Source organism: Ctenopharyngodon idella, chromosome 11, assembly GCF_019924925.1.
Source record: "Ctenopharyngodon idella isolate HZGC_01 chromosome 11, HZGC01, whole genome shotgun sequence".
NCBI lineage: Eukaryota > Metazoa > Chordata > Actinopteri > Cypriniformes > Xenocyprididae > Ctenopharyngodon > Ctenopharyngodon idella.
In genome coordinates this window covers 15,853,374-15,872,301 of record NC_067230.1, presented here as the reverse complement: position 1 = coordinate 15,872,301, position 18,928 = coordinate 15,853,374, and the positions used below count along the sequence as shown (strand labels likewise).

At 38.2% G+C, this 18,928-nt stretch overlaps 1 protein-coding gene and 1 long non-coding RNA gene across 36 annotated transcripts in view; both read right to left on the bottom strand.

The window, feature by feature from the left end:
- Positions 1–1,771: 1,771 nt before the first annotated feature.
- On the bottom strand, positions 1,772–15,735 carry sp1 (sp1 transcription factor). Its single transcript, XM_051912628.1, is given in 7 exon segments — positions 1,772–3,058; positions 5,051–5,244; positions 7,017–7,158; positions 10,371–11,526; positions 11,528–11,614; positions 14,967–15,046; positions 15,614–15,735. Coding segments are annotated over 7 exon segments (2,019 nt in total). The 5' UTR covers positions 15,666–15,735; the 3' UTR covers positions 1,772–2,750.
- Positions 15,736–18,216: 2,481 nt separating this feature from the next.
- Positions 18,217–18,928, bottom strand: part of LOC127522783 (uncharacterized) — a 44,191-nt gene continuing 43,479 nt past the window's right edge. For all 35 annotated transcript variants that reach the window (XR_007932711.1, XR_007932719.1, XR_007932690.1 and 32 more), the window contains one exon: positions 18,217–18,928. This exon is cut by the window's right edge and continues 1,149 nt beyond it. This is a non-coding gene — a long non-coding RNA (uncharacterized LOC127522783).

Sequence of the window (18,928 nt, the reverse complement as noted above, 5' to 3'; positions counted from 1 at the left end):
GAAGCTAGACCTCCAGGAACAGGTGTGAACACCGCAGCTCTAAGTAGCAAACACTTACAGTTCAGTCATTCATTATTTCACAGCACGATTATCCATGCACATAAATAAGCATTACTCAGTATGTGTGTGGTTTGATTATATCTGTTTGATTATGTTCCAGTATGTTTATGGAGTTCTTATTACCATCATCCTCACTGCATTCACTTTTTAATTTTCATGGCCTTTAATTTGCACACCGTTTAGAGGACAGTCAATGGCTATCGACAACTGCCTGGTTACCGACATTCTTTAAAATATCTTCTTTTGTGTTCAACAGAAGAAAGAAAGTCATACAGTTTTGAACAATTTAAGGGTGAGGAATGACAAAATTTTCATTTTTGGGGTGAACTATCCCTTTAATGGTGTGAAAGATAAAAGATATATGTAGTGGTTTGCAAAATGTTTTGTTCTTGTCTCAAATTGAAGGATCTTTAAAAGGGGACCTATTATGTAAAATTCACTTTTACATGGTGTTTGTAGGGTTTATAGGGTGTGTACACAACCACCCTATAATGGTAAAAATCCACCAAATCCTTTTTATTTAATCCCCATAAATCATAAGCAGTATCTCAGAACAAGCCATTTACAGATTCCAACTTTTGTGACGTCACAAAATGCCTAGGCCCCGCCCACGACTGCTGACAGACTCTGTCGTATTAGGTAAGAGTGAACATAACAGTATTCATGTACTCCCGATATCAGAGCCGCTGAAGACACAGTGGATTAGTTTCATTTTTGAAGGGAAAGCACCCCATATTCGTTTATGTCTGCACACATCATTTTACACCCGACTGCTTTGTACAAAGAGACAATACAAAACAGGTTTTGCTAAAAGTTGTTACTCAAGGATGGATCATTGCCAACTGTTTGTGATTCAGCTTATAGTCTCCGGAGCGATACTAGTCACAGCAGTAATGAAAGGCAGAGCACGCACTGTATTACAGTTCATCTGAGTTGTTTTATGGATATAAAGTTTATTAAGCACCCCCCGAAAAGGCATAAGGTCTGTATATATTTGTCTACTGTAAGTTTTTGTTTAATTCGCTGTGTATGTTGATGATAATGCAAAGGAGAGAGTTTGTGGATACAATTTTAATGCGCACTTCTTACACTGTTTAATTCGGCTCTTATGGTTATTTTCCGGAGTGAAAACAGATGCTCGATCTTTTGTGTGATGTACAATAAACTTCATAAAACTCATCAGTAAAGTTTTGGCCATCACTTGGACGGGGTCCGCTACAACAGGCTTGTACTAATAGTGGATAAAAGCAAGATGACAACAAGTTATAACCGTAATTAAACTAAACTATACCTGTTCTATCTCCATGCAGCATATATTCTCTGGCTCTGTAGGCATTACTATCCGATTCCGGTTTGTATTGAACACCGCTACTGACAGTTTCTGCCATTTTTAGTGTGTGAGATTGCCCTGTTTTGTTGTTGTCAGTATGCTGGAGCATGAGCTCTAGAAGCTCCGCCCTCTTCTTGAAAGGGGGCTGGGAGCAGCAGCTCAGTTGCATTTAAAGGGACCTCACATACACACTCTGGGGGCATCAGAGCCTTTTTTATATCTTGTAAAAAGTAGGCATAATAGGTCCCCTTTAAGTGGAAAAGGAGATACAATTTTAAGTGCACAGACAAGAAAACTGCACCAAGTTTACCGAAACACGAGTTGTCACTTTAAATAGTGTCAAAGTAGGGATAAGCAAGCATAAAAAAACTGCTAGGAGTCTTTCTGAAGTTCATCTTAATTTAATAATTATGAATGCTTAACACCAAAAGAGTAACATTCACCTGAGTTAACATGTAATGGAAAGTGAAGAGCTTTGGTTTGAACTCCAACTCATAAAAAAAGCCCTCTCTAAATTAAGGGTTTAAGGCCATTTGTCTTTTAACCGGTTAACATTTTCCCTATAAACAAAGCATTACTGTTTAAGACCACAGTGACCAAGAAAACTGGGACAATTAGCATTAAGCAACTCAACTGCATGTTTTTACTGTAACTTAAATGTGTTTTGTATATCAAGACAAGGAACTAAAGCAATACAAAAAAAAAAAAAAAAAGAAACGTTATGGAACATCTACATAATATAAAAATGCTGACATTTAAGACTGCATAATTCATACATTCACAAAACAAAAGGTAATTTCAGAATATGCAGTTTTCCATATTTAGAAAAAATATAACTTATGTACAAAAAGCATCAAATCTTTTTGTTTCATCTTATTTACGGTGATTAATACAAAGAAGCATGATGGCTTATGAGTAAAGTATTAAAGATTAAAAAGATGACTATGATATCACTTTCACACAGTTTTTTTTAATCTTTCTGTTTGTTGTGTTCTGTTGTAACCCAATATATCCTCACTTCATGACGTCAACTGGACCACAGAGTGATGCTTATGTGAACCACACCACAATTTCAGTTCAGGGAATTGGTAAAAGAGGGGAAAAGAAAGCTGAAACAACTTGGATACAGAATATACATGGAAGGGATGCAAAAAAAGGCTGGAGTCTCAAAGAGGACGAGGTAAACAAGCACCTTTAAGGTGCACCATCACACCTCTTTCTATCCCCTGTGAAACCACTTTTCATGGCTGTTGCTCACTGGAGGCTCCGTGCCCGAGCCGCCATTTTAATGCCTACAAACTGCAGTGCATTCATTCTTCCCAGTCAGATCTCTCAAAACGCTCACTACACTCAAAGTGCATTAATAGCCATTGCTATTCAGATTGATGGAGTGCAGATCTGTGACTTGCATGACACTGATGCCACTGGGCTCTAACCGCGTAAACCCTTCGGATGACAGCGTGCCCATGGTAACTAGAGTCTGCTGGTCAGCCGTCACGTCACCTGCAGCACAGCTGTCAGCAGAGGTTGCAGTGGTGATGGTGTTGTCCGTGCTGCTCACTGCACCAGCAGATCCTTTCTTATTCATATGGGTCTTGATGTGCTTGGACAAGTGGTCACTACGCATGAACCGTTTGGGACACTCTGGGCATGAGAACTTCTTTTCACCTGTAAACAGACAAGGGGCAAGTTTTGAGTCATCTTGTTCAAAATAAGCACCACTTTAAAACCTTGTTTATGCAAGGATTGAGTCTTAATCTTTTTTATTCTCTCTCCTATCTTTTGACAGAGGTCATTGTGCTATTAAAACATATTGTAAGTTTCAGAACTCAAAAGTTCCTTGTAGGGATGCACGATATATTGGTCACCATATAGGTATCAGCCGATACATGTCATATTTGTGCAGATACAAGTTGTAATAGGTTTATTTTGTATAAATATCTGAATAATCTCATATATGATGCGTTAAAGGGGTCCTTGATTATGATTTGACTTTAACTTTAGTTAGTGTGTAATGTTGCTGTTTGAGCATAAACAACATCTGCAAAGTTACGACGCTCAATGCAAAGAGATCTTTTCTTGTACAGAATTCTGTTTAAGGACTACAACAAACTTCTTCCCGGGTTGGTGACATCACAAACCCCAAAATTTACATAAACCCTGCAACAAAGGGAGCAAGGCCATGTTGGGCTGCTTTAGAGAAGAGAGTGTTGTTGACATGCCGTCATTTTACGCCGGACTGCTTCACAAACGAGGATCAATTCAACGCTGGATTTGCGCAAAAGATTAACATGACGGCACATGCTAGTGGATGAGTTGAATCAACTCCACAGCAACTACATAAATTTATCCACTAACCATTGAGAAACGTCTAAAAGTTGTAACTTCTTCCTGAGTCTCTCCATCAGTGTCGACTCCGGTTTGAACAATGTAAGGCTGAACACCGTTACTGACAATCCTCATTTTGGTTGCGTGAGATTCTCCAGCTTTGTTGTTGTTGAGCGACCGAAGCGTGAGCTGTTAAAGCTCCGCCCTCTTCTGGAAAGGGGGCTGGGAGCAGCAGCTCATTTGCATTTAAAGGGACACACACCAAAATGGCGGTTTTGCTCACACCCAAATAGGGGCAAATTTGACGAGCTATAATAAATGATCTGTGGGGTATTTTGAGCTGAAACGTCACAGACACATTCTGGAGACACCAGAGACTTATATTACATCTTGTAAAAGGGGTATTACAGGTCCCCTTTAAATAACCTGCTAACAAATCCCTTCAGTTTATGGGTGTTCAATAACAGCACACGCAGCTCAAATAGCAACGAAAAAAGATTACTAACCCCAAACTTTTGAACAGTAGTGTATATTGTTACAAAAGATCTCTATTTTAAATAAATGCTGTTGTTTTTTTAACTTTTTATTCATCAAAGAATCCTGAAAAAAGTATCACAGGTTATAAAAAATATTAAGCAGCACAACTGTTTTCAACATTGATAATAAATCAACATATTAGAATGATTTGTGAAGGATCATGTGACACTGAAGACTGTAGTCTGTACTAAGTAATGATGCTGAAAATTCAGCTTTGATCACAGGAATAAGTTATATTTTAAAGTACATTAAAATAGAAAACCATTATTTTAAATTGTAATAATATTTCACAATATTACATTGTTTTGACAATATTATGTTGTCATTTTTCTTTATTTTTGATTAAATAAATGCAGTCTTGATGAGCATAAGAGACTTCTTTAAAAACATTAAAAATAGTCTTGTTTCCAAACTTTTGACTGGTACTGTATGACAACACTTCCCCCGCCATTGACAAGTTTTTCCAGCAATATTCATACTGTAGGGGGCGCTGTTACAGATCTTCTGAAATAGCACAGCATCTCCGGATCCAAAAACAAGAAAGATCCGTGTAAACTAGAAAGAGGTTTATATATTGATACAACAAAATATTCTAGGGGCCATGAAAGTTTTCTAAACATGATCAAAAAATGCTGGCGCTGGATGGCACTTTTTTAGTAAACATTGTCGGGGAAAGAGTTAATTGACACGATATACATTGTATATCGCTATATAACGTCATATTGTCCAGCCTTCCACAAACTTCAAACTTTTGGGAGCTCTGAAATCCTCTTGATGACATGATGCTAAACTCACCCGTGTGTGTCCTCTTGTGTCTCTGCAGCTCATCAGAGCGTGTGAAACGTTTCCCGCAGAAGGACCAGGAGCAAACGAAGGGTCTCTCTCCTGTGTGCCAGCGTAAGTGTGCCCGGAGATGAGACGTTTTCCCATATACCTTGCCACATCCAGGAATATGACAGATGTGCTGTTTCTTCTTATTGGGGTCATTGCTGTAATAAGAGCAGAGAAGAGAATACGTTTAGAAACAGTTTAAAGCTACATACAAGGAATAATGTACGGTTAAGTCTCATTTATTTATATAGAGCTTTATACAACACAGATCGCTTCAAAGCAGCTTCGAAACTGGAAAATTGCAGTTGCAAAATTCATCAATTATGAATTATGATTATTCTTAATTTTAGCAGTGAAGCAGCTCTACAGAAGACAACAGTGTCATTATTCAGCTCAATTTTGTTCAAATTTTTGTGTTTTAATCCGATAGCATCAGTAAAGTTAGATCACTACTCTTTTCTGACTATTAGTCAGTCCTTCAAGTCCAAAGTGAGCAAGCAAAAGGTGACAGTGGGAAGAAACCAGGTGACAGAGAAAAATGTGCAAGTAAATAAATGACAAATGTCTTTGGAACTAAAAAGCATGTTGAATCATTTTTGGGGGCTGAAATTCAACATGGTTGAATATTTAAGCTGTGAATATTTCAACTGAAAGCATTTCACAAACAATTTCATTATTAAAAATTCAATAATCCAGATTCAACTTCCAGACATCATTTCCAAAATATTCAGAGCTTCTCAGTTACAATGTGACATGATTTTGCTTGTGTCCATTTGGTGAAGACAGACTTAAAACCATAAGTGACCCATTCTGGCAAAACGATTCGCAAATGATGAGCAAATTATCAAATCTATCAGCGGATATATTAGGGATCGGCTGATAGACGCCTGCTTTCAAATGCTCCCGTGTGAATCTTAAGAGCGTCAAAGATGTCTATTCACAATATGTTTTGGAAGCGCTGATCATTGTAGCCAATCACAGACATATGTTCAGCACGTGAACACAATGGCCAATCAGAGGTGTTTAAGAATCCGCTCAACAGCGCTCAAAATGCTAGGCTATGCTGGTATCGTCACATTTTTACCATTTTAAAATACTCTACCTATCTACGGTACCTTTGACAACACTATTCCCAGGATTATTTTAAGGAAGCTGGTAAACACTGAGATGTTTAAATAAAAGAGGTTGGTAATTTTTTTTTATGTACCAGGTTTATATACAACAAGCCTTAAACTTAGGCTAAATGTGTCAGTTTACACGCAAAGAAAAGTTTAAAGCTTTTAAAAAGTATAAGCATAAAATTTTTAATTTACTTAAAATGTTAAATTTACAGACTAAAAAAACTTTTTGTGCCAGTTTGGGCTTTAATAAAGAGGGAAAACCTGCACTTAACCTTTTCACTGGCATTTTGTTTTCATAGTTAGGCAGATATCGTGATGTATCATTATAGGATTGTCTAGCAATATATCGATTATTGCAGAATTGCTGTATCGTTATCATGAGCGCCATATAACGTGCGATTCCCACCCTTAGTCAGTAGGGGAATAAAAGGTTAAACTTTATTTCAAGGTGTCCTTGTTACAGTGTAATAATACATTTAAGAACTGAGTAATAATATTTAACTGCATGCACTTACTGTAAGTTTGGTTTAGGGTTAGTTGCATGTAATTATGCATAATTTATAGTTATTACTACAGTAACTAGCCTACATGTAACATGTTAAACAAGGTTTTGTCCCCTGCCCACTGATCTGAGTCTTGTTTTTAACCGCAAAAATGTGTTCTGTGTGAATGGCCACTAATACTCTCGCTTCTGATTAAACAGCACACCTGTCCACTGCACGTATCCTTTATTGGAGTAGATGTTGAAGCTTTGTGTAAGCGAACAAGCCTTTGAAATTAAAAAAGTGCTGTATTAGTGTGAGGCATACCGTCCCTCTCCGTCTTTGCAGTACGGGCAGGTACAGGCTTCCCTGCGCGTGCGTCTGCTGGTTGGTGTTGGGCTGCTTTCCACGTTCTCATCCATCACACTGCTGTCCTCCAGACCGTCTCCACCCGCACCACTCACATCACCTGCAGAACAAACACTAAACATTACACTTCTACACATGACAAACACACACATTCATTAGCCAGAAAAATTAGAGATAATTGACCAAACTGACAAATGTGAGCGAACAGCTGCTGCTGACAGTGAAGAAACGTAGATGACCCCAGCTGGGTACTGAGATCCCACTGATTGCATTGATGATGATGGTTTTTTTTTTTTTTTTGCCTTACAAGAAATTATGCCTTACATCGATTGCACACAATTCCACATTTGATCTCAAGTTTCCATAGCTGTAACTGGTTCTGTGCACTAGAAATGGCCAAGGCCTTGGGATTAATTCCCAACAAAACGCACTCTCTTTATTTGCGTGAAATTCTATATTTCATCTAGCCATGTGTTCTGTTATTAGAAAGGCTTCAAGCACATTTGTTTTACTCAGTGACTAAGAAATCACAACAATTTTGTTTAAAAGGGAGCTAATGGAATGTATTCCCAAAATTCAAGAATATTTCAAACCTTGAAAACAGTTAAAATCAAGCATTTTCCAAATTTTAAATGAACCCTTGAAAACATAAATTGTCTGAAATTTTAGTGTGGTATATTTTAAGTGAACAAATTCACGAGGCACAAAAGACTTGAGCTGAAAGAGTTCAATTTATGATCCTTTCAAAATATTGATTTCCTGATCAGTGCACCACTACTATCTATTCACATCAGAATGAACAGAGAGATCACTGGCAATATTATGTAAATAAGGCGAAAGATCTCATATAGCCAAAAATAAACTAATAATCAATTACGTTTAATTAACCAAAACACAAAATATTCAAATTGCACACTTAAATTCTGTCTTAAATTTATATTAACTGATACATTTTATATATAATTGAAATGTTGATAATTATGCTTCCTCTTCAATTTCTTGTTGAAATATAAACATTTAACAACACAAAAAGGCGTTCGGTAAAAATATAATGAATATGCAAAATATATATATTTAGCTAAATGCTCCTCTATAGAGTTATTTTGGCTAACTATCGAGTTTATGAACATTGAATGGCTTTTCTGAGGTAAATGTGACGTTACGTGATATTGTTTACAAGCTGTTTTATTGACACCTTTCCGCGGTTGAATCACTGATTGATCGATTACATGAGACATTTCACTAAGTTGTTCTGTATCTTTCAACATTCCTTCTGATGTTCATTCATGTTTATTTGGTGCTGTAACTAGTAGTAAAGAGGAAGAGATGATCGGTTAACAGTGATCCATCACCACACATTAAAGAGCGCCAAAGCCACATTTATTGTTTGAATTTTAAAATTAAGAGAGTTTGAAAGCTCAGACTTTGTTTTATATCAAAAGTAACAAAGCACATAGCTTATTGTGATTATTGGATGGCAGGTGCGCTACAAATAATGATTAGTGAAGTTTTGTTCCCACGTCAACTGAAACCAAAACAGACTAAAAGATTGATTTAGGGATTTTAGATTAGAGGTCGACCGACTGATTGCCCGGCAGATTATTCGGGCTGATTTTTGGCGTTTTCTTTTTTTGTTTTTTTTAATTAATCGGCATTGGCTGATTGTGCTGCAAATTAGGCCGATTAATAGGCAGGCGCATCTGCGAGCAGCTATGCGCTGCCTCTTGCGGCAAACAGATTGCCATTCCACCGGCATAAAGGCCGGGTATACTTCATTTTCTGTGTTCCGCTGCATCTCGTGTACAGTTGAGCGTGCGAGCCTTTCAAAGTATACTTCTTTTTCCGTGAGTGCGTAAACACACGCAGTTTAAGCTAAAGATGGCAGAGGAAAACAGACCGCATCGAAAGCGTAATTACGTTGTAGCCTACTAGAATTGATGCCGACCATGCTTATCATAAGTGCAACAAGTCATTTGCATGTGAAAGTAGAAGCATGTGCAATTCAGATGAAAACAATGAAATATTAGATGAAATATTTAATGTATACAATATTTTTTTTTTTAACTAACTGGAGAGGCTTGTGTTGTTCAATAAATGTTTAATTTAAGCAATTTTCTGTATCACTTCTTATTACTTAAAGGGTTAGTTCACCCCATTAGTCATTAATTACTCACCCTCATGTTGTTCCACACCCGCAAGACTTTCGTCCATCTTCCAAAGAAAAATGAAGATCTTTTTGATGACAGAATGCTGTCAGATTTCCTTTCATTGACTGCCTTTTGTAACTTCCAATTTGACGCTTAAAAAAACTTCATAAAGAGATCGGAAAACTAATCCATATGAATCAAGCAGTTTAGTCCAAATTTTCTGAAGAGAATCGATCACTTGTTATGAAAATATTTCAAATAAATAGGCTTTTACTTGCATGTAAACACTGATCAGTGAACATAAGCAGAAGCTCAACCGAACCTGAATAACACACAAGAACAAACCTCTTCCAGAAGCTCAAACGTGCTGTGTAACCAATGAGGTTATTCTCAGTGTGTTACGCAGCACGTTTGAGCTTCCGGAAGAGGTTTGTTCTTGTGCGTCATTCAGGTTCGGTTGAGATTCTGCTTATGTTCGCTGATTATGACAGCTTGATTCATATGGATTTGTTTTCCGATCTCTTTATGAAGTTGTTGAAGCGTCAAAGTGGAAGTTACAAAGGCAGTCAATGGAAGGAAATCTGACAGCATCCTGTCATCAAAAAGATCTTCATTTGTGTTCCGAAGATAAATGAAAGTGGTGTGGAACGACATGAGGGTGAGTAAGGTGAGGGTGAGAACGACAGAATTTTTATTTTGGGGTAAACTAATCCTTTAACTGTTAGATTTTATGAGATGAAAATCAGCCAAAAATATTGGCATCATATATCGTCCATCAGCTTCCCTGATTTCGAAATATCGGCCAGAGGAAAAACCCATATCGGTCGACCTCTACTTTAGATTCGATATCGGTTCATCAAAATGAAGACAGATTAAAATTGATAAATCGATAGTGTCCTTCTCCCCCCTCTCCTCATCATTTTGGTAGAATAGGCTATTTTCGGTTGCTGGAATTTCAGTGCACCACTACACAGTTGGCCTTGCATTTGGGCCTTGTGCACTTTTTCCACAGCCACACACAGAGAAAAACTAAGTGCAAAGAGACGTGTACGTTTTGGTTATAACAAAAGAGACATTTCTCCACACTCAGCACTGTCTGGTATCCTGAAATCAACAGAGTGGAAATATTATAAAATCAAATCAACAGAAGCAGAAGTAGACTAACCTGTTGTGTTGGCGATGGTGATGGGAACACCCTGCAGCTGATGCATCTGCAGCCCTGCGTTGCCAAGCGTGTTCAGGTTGATGGTCTGAAGGCCAGAGAGCTGCATGGTTCCTGGTGTCCCGGCCTGTGCCAATGTGATCTGGGTGTTAGCGGGGCTCTGCAACTGAAGGGTCTGCCAGCTGACCTGGCCGTTCGGACCTACGGTACGGATCAGGATGGGGCTTCCATTCGCGATGGTCTGGATCTGAACATTCTGCACTCCATCCTGAGACAAAGTCTGTGTTGCGAACACCTGACCACCGGCCGAGACTGAGCCGGGCTGAACGGTCTGCAGGACCTGCTGCGGCTGAATGAGAATCTGCGCTTGACACGGTTTCTGTCCGTCTCTGTTATCAGACGACATGTTCTGGAAGGGCTTTCCCGTCTCTCCTTTGCTACTCTGGGTTAGTGTTACGATGCCTGATGTAGCCGTCCGTGTGCTGGTGGTAGAAGTAGTGCAATACTCCACTGGAGTTGTAGACGACGTGCACTGGAGCAGCTGTTGAGAAGTTCCTAAATTTCCTCCAGCGTTTGCGTCACTTCCAGATCCGACAGGCGTACCAGAGCCCACCGGGAGAAGGGTGATGTTAGCATTCAGTGGCACAGGCATGTTGGTAAGGAACTGCGACTGACTGGGCAGCACAGTACCGCCCAGACTGATGTTCTGCAAAGGTATTGCTTGCTGAAAAAGGCCAGGGACGGTTAAGATGTTACCAGCACCTCTGTTGGCGGGGGCAGCGATGAGCTGCTGGTTACCGTTGGGCGAGGACACAAGCTGAAACTGCCCAGATGCTGTGGTTGACACATCCTGGGCTGTCTGAGCAAACTGGAGCTGCTGTCCATCTACAGTCTGAAACTGTGGGATCACCTGATACTGGATATTTGGCATCACACCAGAGAGGGCAGTTAGCACCTGTTGACTTTGTAGGTTTTGCGAGGACGCCATCACATACTGCGGTTGCACCACAGACCCCGTCTGTCTGCTCTTGTCCTCCGAGGAAGAGGTTACATTACTGGAGCTGGTGACAGCCTGAGAGCTTGCGGGGATGATGTGCCAGCCGTTGGTGGCATGTGACAGTTGCTGGAGGCTGATCTGGGAGTCCTGTGCCTGGCTTTGCCTGTGACTGCTGTTCCACAGCGTCGTTTTCATCAATCCGACTGCAGGTGGCTGCCAACAGCGCTAAAGGTGAAGGCTGCTGCGAGTCCTGGGGAAGTAAACATGCTTTTGAGCCATTCTGGAGATATTTTAGTTTACTTGGCAATACATTCATATGCGATATCTATCGAAAACATCAGTTAAATCAAGCATTTATGATAGAACTTCAATAATTACAAATAAAACGTGGCAACCATGTATGTAGGGCTGGGCAGTATGACCGTATATATCGTGACCACAGTATAAAGTGTCTATCGTTAGAGATTTTACTATATAGTTTATATCGCTGTTAGATGTGCTGGTATATGGTAATATGATATATAAGCAATATCACACGAGTAGCCGTGCGATATCACTCTATATCAGCACAGCTGATACACAACAGTTCAACGGCACAAGTGTGTAAATAAATAAGAAACTACAATGGATTGTCTTTAAAACCCTCTTTTATGAGGAACTACTTTCTTCCGCCATGGATTATAATCTCAAGTTGACAGTTTAACAGTTGAGCCCAAGCCTCTGTTAGGAACGTTGAGTCGCTTCATTGAAACTCATTGTAATACGTCGAGTATTATGAGAGAGAGAGAGAGAGATCACCTGAGTGAGTGTAATACCTGCATCTAGCTGATATTCTTCAGTTCAACCTTATATTCATAATCACAAAATCAGTTTGAATGTCCGCTGAGGAAAGCAATATCTCTGGAACAATAGATTAATAAGACCAAAGATTGCCCGTTTCATATATGCAAAACAAATTATACCTCATGTTTAAACACTATCTACATAAGAGCCAGCAGCAAATTCCCAAAGGACTGGCCGAGATGAAGCTGTTCTCTGTGGGTACATGAGCGCTGCCACTGAACGGTCACTGAAACGCCGCCAAGGTTAGCAAAAAATAAATAAATTAAAAAAAAAAAAAAAAAAAAATATAGCGTAACGCTGCGGTAGGGAAGGATGTCATGGAGAAGAGGCTTCACTACGCTGAACAAACTGCTTTTTGTGGGTAAACGGTTTAATTAATTGACAGCGTATGTTCGCTCTTAAACATTCATTTTGAATCGATCTATTTTTAGTATACCGGGAAAAAAAAATGCTGTTTTATAAGAGAAATCACAAAAAATTACACGACAGGTATGATGCAGTTTACGGCACCTCTCATTAATTTCTATGGTATCCGCAAACAGTGATTGACTGTTGCACAACTATGAACGAATTTCAATGACATCAAGGCTGTAATGTGATTGGTTACCAAGACACATGTGATCCAAGTTAGCCATTACGCTTTCTCCAATGGTAGAGCCACGGACCATCATATCTCCCAACAATAAGCTATAAATAATAAATAAATGCTGACCATCTCGATCACATGACCACTAAACAGCGTTGTGAGATCCAGTGGGAAGTGTTCTAGATCAGTTCAGAGCTCTCTCGTACAAACGACAAATCAAATGCCTCATGATTTAAACTGACATTCTTAATACTGACGCAGAAGGCTTTTCAATCCACAAATCACAAACTTTTACCATGATTTACTGTAGTAACACTAACTGAAACCATAGGATTGTGGCAGAAACTAGAGATATTCATATCAAATTTTATTATATTATTAATGTAGACATTAAATGCATTTTGTATAAGTGTAATGTATAATGTAATATAAAATGTATAAGTAGTAATGGAATATAATTACAGTGTTTTTGTTATTAATCTATAGTAGTTTTACTATAGTAGTGCAATTGTATTATACTAATTGTCTTTAGGCTATTGTTTTTCATTACAAATACAATAGAAACAAAACAATATAGTTACTTATTACCATGGTAGTCCCTAGTGAAAAAAATATATACTAAAATGTATTTGAAATACATTTTTTACATATTTATGTGCTAAATAAAAAAAATACCCTGCAACTGTACTTTTGGTATACTTAAAGTCTGCTAAATTGGAACAACTAATTTTGTCCTTGATGCCATTTAATTGTGCAGATTGGTGCTGAGGTCCAACGAAAGATAAACTTGATTGTGCTAAAATGGAGTTATTGCAAGTATACTTCAGGTACACTTTAAATATCTTGCATTTAAAGACTGATATTATACAAAGATCATACAATCCTTATTAATAGTGATATTAAAACACTTTTAGGCATAATATTAAAAAAAAGTGCATTGTGCAATAAAGAAATACTCAAAAAATAAAGTCTAATTATAATTTTCTTAAGTGATATGTCAATAAATGTGTTAATGGATTTGAAGTATACTTAGTATGAAATAAATGTATTTTAAAACAGATTTTGGTGTAGTTTTTTTTTAGGGTGAGGTGCTATGCGTGGTTTTACCTGTGGTTATCATGATCCAAATACTATGAAAGACCAATGGTTAATTTTAATCCTAACTCAAACAGTCAGAATATTTAAATTTTACCCTATAAAAATGAGGTTGTTACCATTTTTAGAGATAAACAAATTTACATCTGCATCCCAACTCAAGCTATCGCTACCGTCACTCGACACAAGCTACGGTCAAATTTGCATTTCTAAGAGGCAAAACAGTTTTAATATGTTAATTCATGTTTTTTCATGTTCTGATAAAGAATAGGCTGATGATAAAACCACATTTAACCATCTGAATTTTTCAACTTTCACTCAGGAGCAAAAACTGGCCTTTAAACTTGAAAGAAATAAAGATTTGACATTTATTGTGATAATTATCGATATCGACCGATATGCAAATTGCTCGTGATAATTTTATGCCCATATCGCCCAGCCCTATTCAGACTAACTCCTTTCTTAGCAACACTGTCTTCAAGTTGTTGCTCTGCCACGACAGTTGCTGACCTGAAAGAGAAAACTGACCGTTAAAAGAAGACAACTCCGTCCATATAGCACTGTTAGCGCCTGTCAATTCTGAGAACTGGCACTGCGTTATGAATTATGGTGCAGAAAATTAAACTCTGGTGAGTTGCTAGAAACATCTGCATTCACATATTTTCATATAGTGTCAACACTCAAGTGTGTGTAACCGATGAAAACAGCTCTGGGCTACGTTTCTCAAAAGCATCAGATCGCAGAACCTTAACCAACTTGGCTCACAGTGCTTTCGAGAAACGCACCTCCAATCACAGAGCAGAAGCATTGCTTTTGTTTTATTTTCAGTGACAGTTAAAAAAGTAGATTCTCCTTCCTGATCCACCCATTTCCCTCCCACAATTCACCGTGAACCTGCTCACAGCAGGAAGTGGCAGACAAGTCACTTCAAAATCAGACCTGCCTTCATTTTTCCAAACTCAAAAGAGCAGAAGCTGCATAAAACACAGGACAGACACATTTATTACAGTGAGCTTGTCAAACACTCAGACAAAGCAAACTCTAAAGTGAAAGCTGTGAAATAAACTTGAGCACTTACTTGAGGCGTGCTGGAGTTTCTCTTCTGAATGAAGCTCGTGTCGTTCTCCACCAGCGCGGCCATTTGATTCTGCTGTTGATCTGACACACAGTCAACATAAACTCAGTGCAAACTGTTCAAAACATAATGTGTCTTTATCTAGTGTGTTCACGGATCATCAGATGAAAGAGTTAGCTGAAGAGTACTGACACGCGTTCAGAGGCCATGTTCCTTTAGTGAAACAACTTTAATCATAATCTTCATCGTCGTCGTCATTATCATCATAATCGCTACTCTCACTTTCGTGATCTCATAAGCGTTGTTTATCATCGCTAGTGTTATATAACTCAATGTAGGTCGCTGTAATGATCAACTTAACTTCCACAACTTAGCAAACAAGCTCAAGATTACGGCCACTCACAGCAGAAAAATTAAAATCGCCCAAATTCACGACGAACTCATTCAGATGGCTCCTGATAGCTATTATGAGACGACCATTGCTGTTTACGATCACTTAAGCAGTATACGAACAACATGATTTAGTGTTTTGGGCGAATCGATGTCGGTGTTTGACAACATAAATATCACATTAAAATCCATCAAATACAGTTGTCCTTCATGATGATTAAAGCTGATGAACACACTCAGATAGTATAAAGTGAACTCACCGCTCATAATGTGTGAAGGCGCGAGTTTTTCACGCTTCTTTAAGTCTGACATGAACTCTCAAACAACTCAACCAAACTTGATGAACAGAAGGGACGGAGTCAGTCAAAGCGGCGGGGGTGATGGGCCAATCAAGAAACGAATCGGCTTCTCCTCGGCCAATAGGATTCTTTGCTTTAACCGTTGTCATTTTGACGTTTAGAGATACTTTCTTATCATCTCGCTTCTGTGCAAGTATGTATTAGACACTACTATGAGGTGCCACAGTAGGCTAATTTTTTGGTAGTTTGTTTTAATTTGAGTGTAAAAATCTCAAAATATGTAAGCTATTTATACCCAAAGATGCAGAGAATAGCTGGAATATCTACTAGTGTAATATTTTTGTTAAATTAATTTGTTCAAAAAAGTTATGAAAAGGTGGTGGTGTTTTTGCGCCTTTAATACGTGATGTTTTTCTTTACGTATTAAATACATATTTTTCAGAGGTGTAAAGAGTACCTGAAAACCATACTTGAGTAAAAGTACTGATACCATACATTGAAAATGACTACATAACCAATTCCAATAAGACTTGAGTAAAAGTCTTAAAGTATCTGATTTTAACAGTACTTAAGTATTGAATGTGGGCTCAGAGATGCGAGACATGCCAGTGAAAATAAGAAACAATTGATTTGTAAGATGAGAAATCAAGTTTATTTTCTAAAATCAAAATAAAACTGAACACCTCAATGTTGACACAACAACCTTTTAAACGTCTATAAACTCTCAAGTCTCAGTTAAGCTCAAGTGCACAGAAAAGCCGTAAGTAAACCAATATCCTTCAAAACGGTCTTGTCAATATAGCAGATAAATAAAACAATATTAAGTAAAATTAAATAGTCAAAGTCTACTGTATGTGCTGGTTTGAGCCTCATCACCAGCTGCGGTCATTTCCTCGTCTACAAACCCGATTCCAAAAAAGTTGGGACACTGTGCAAATTGTGAATAAAAAAGGAATGCAATGATGTGGAAGTTTCAAATTTCAATATTTTATTCAGAATACAACATAGATGACATATCAAATGTTTAAACTGAGAAAATGTATAATTTTAAAGGAAAAATGAGTTGATTTTAAATTTCATGGCATCAACACATCTCAAAAAAGTTGGGACAAGGCCATGTTTATCACTGTGTGGCATCCCCTCTTCTTTTTTTAACAGTCTGCAAATGTCTGGGGACTGAGGAGACAAGTTGCTCAAGTTTAGGAATAGGAATGTTGTCTCATTCTTGTCTAATACAGGCTTCTAGTTGCTCAACTGTCTTAGGTCTTCTTTGTCGCATCTTCCTCTTTATGATGCGCCAAATGTTTTCTATAGGTGAAAGATCTGGACTGCAGGCTGGCCATTTCAGTACCCGGATCCTTCTTTTACGCAGCCATGATGTTGTAATTGATGCAGTATGTGGTCTGGCATTGTCATGTTGGAAAATGCAAGGTCTTCCCTGAAAGAGATGGAAGCATATGTTGTTCTAGAACTTGGATATACCTTTCAGTATTGATGGTGCCTTTCCAGATGTGTAAGCTGCCCATGCCACACGCACTCATGCAACCCCATACCATCAGAGATGCAGGCTTCTGAACCGAGCGCTGATAACAACTTGGGTTGTCCTTGTCCTCTTTAGTCCAGATGACATGGCGTCTCAGTTTTCCAAAAAGAACTTCAAATTTTGATTCATCTGACCACAGAACAGTTTTCCACTTTGCCACAGTCCATTTTAAATGAGCCTTGGCCCAGAGAAAACGCCTGCGCTTCTGGATCATGTTTAGATATGGCTTCTTTTTTGACCTATAGAGTTTTAGCCAGCAACGGCGAACGGCACGGTGGATTGTGTTCACCGACAATGTTTTCTGGAAGTATTCCTGAGCCCATGTTGTGATTTCCATTACAGTAGCATTCCTTTATGTGATGCAGTGCCGTCTAAGGGCCCGAAGATCACGGGCATCCAGTATGGTTTTCCAGCCTTGACCCTTACGCACAGAGATTGTTCCAGATTCTCTGAATCTTTGGATGATATTATGCACTGTAGATGATGATAACTTCAAACTTTTTGCAATTTTTCTCTGAGAAACTCCTTTCTGATATTGCTCCACTATTTTTCGCCGCAGCATTGGGGGAATTGGTGATCCTCTGCCCATCTTGACTTCTGAGAGACACTGCCACTCTGAGAGGCTCTTTTTATACCCAATCATGTTGCCAATTGACCTAATAAGTTGCAAATTGGTCCTCCAGCTATTCCTTATATGTACATTTAACTTTTCCGGCCTCTTATTGCTACCTGTCCCAACTTTTTTGGAATGTGTAGCTCTCATGAAATCCAAAATGAGCCAATATTTGGCATGACATTTCAAAATGTCTCACTTTCAACATTTGATATGTCATCTAGGTTGTATTCTGAATAAAATATTGAAATTTGAAACTTCCACATCATTGCATTCCTTTTTTATTCACAATTTGTACAGTGTCCCAACTTTTTTGGAATCGGGTTTGTAATAAATAAAACATCTGCGATAAGCAACTACCTGCTAATGCACTCACATTCACGTAAAGCATCCTTGTTGACAAGTTTTGGGTGAGTAAAGGCAAAACACACAAGATATAGTACCTTCAGTGCCCTTAGATGGCGATATCGCTTATTTATATCAGAAACAAACTGCTGCAGAAAAAGTTAGCTGCCATGAAAAATGTAATTTGTAATTGCATTACTCATCACAAATGCAGTGGAGTAAAAAGTACATTTACTTGCTCAAAAATTTAGTCAAGTAGAGAGTAAAAGTTGCCAATATCTTTGATACTCAGTACAACTACAAAGTAGTTAAAAAGATACTTAAGTACAGTAACTAATTACATTTACTCAAGTACTTTACACCTCTGATATTTTTAAACGTTGCAGATTAAAATTACATTAATGCTGCATCCCCTTGTAACATAGGCCCAAAATATACTCCATCAGCGCAGACACTTTTAACTATGTTGTGTGTCTTTGCATTCTGAAGCAATGCCACATAGTTACCCTATGTGGTTTATCTTTTAGGGTAAGTTTCATGGGGGTATTCCAGAAAGCAGGTTATGTGACATAAGGTACGTTATTGAATAAGGAAACAAATAACCTTAACTTTTGCTTCCAAAAACTGAGGTAACTTTCAGATACATTGATGTACCCGTTTCACAGAAAAGGCTTAAAAGTAAAAAAATGTTAGAGTAGAATTTTTTTTGGTCACAGTTCCAGTAATAATAACAAACAACTAAGAACTGCTTTGCTTAAGTAACCTACCAAAGTTG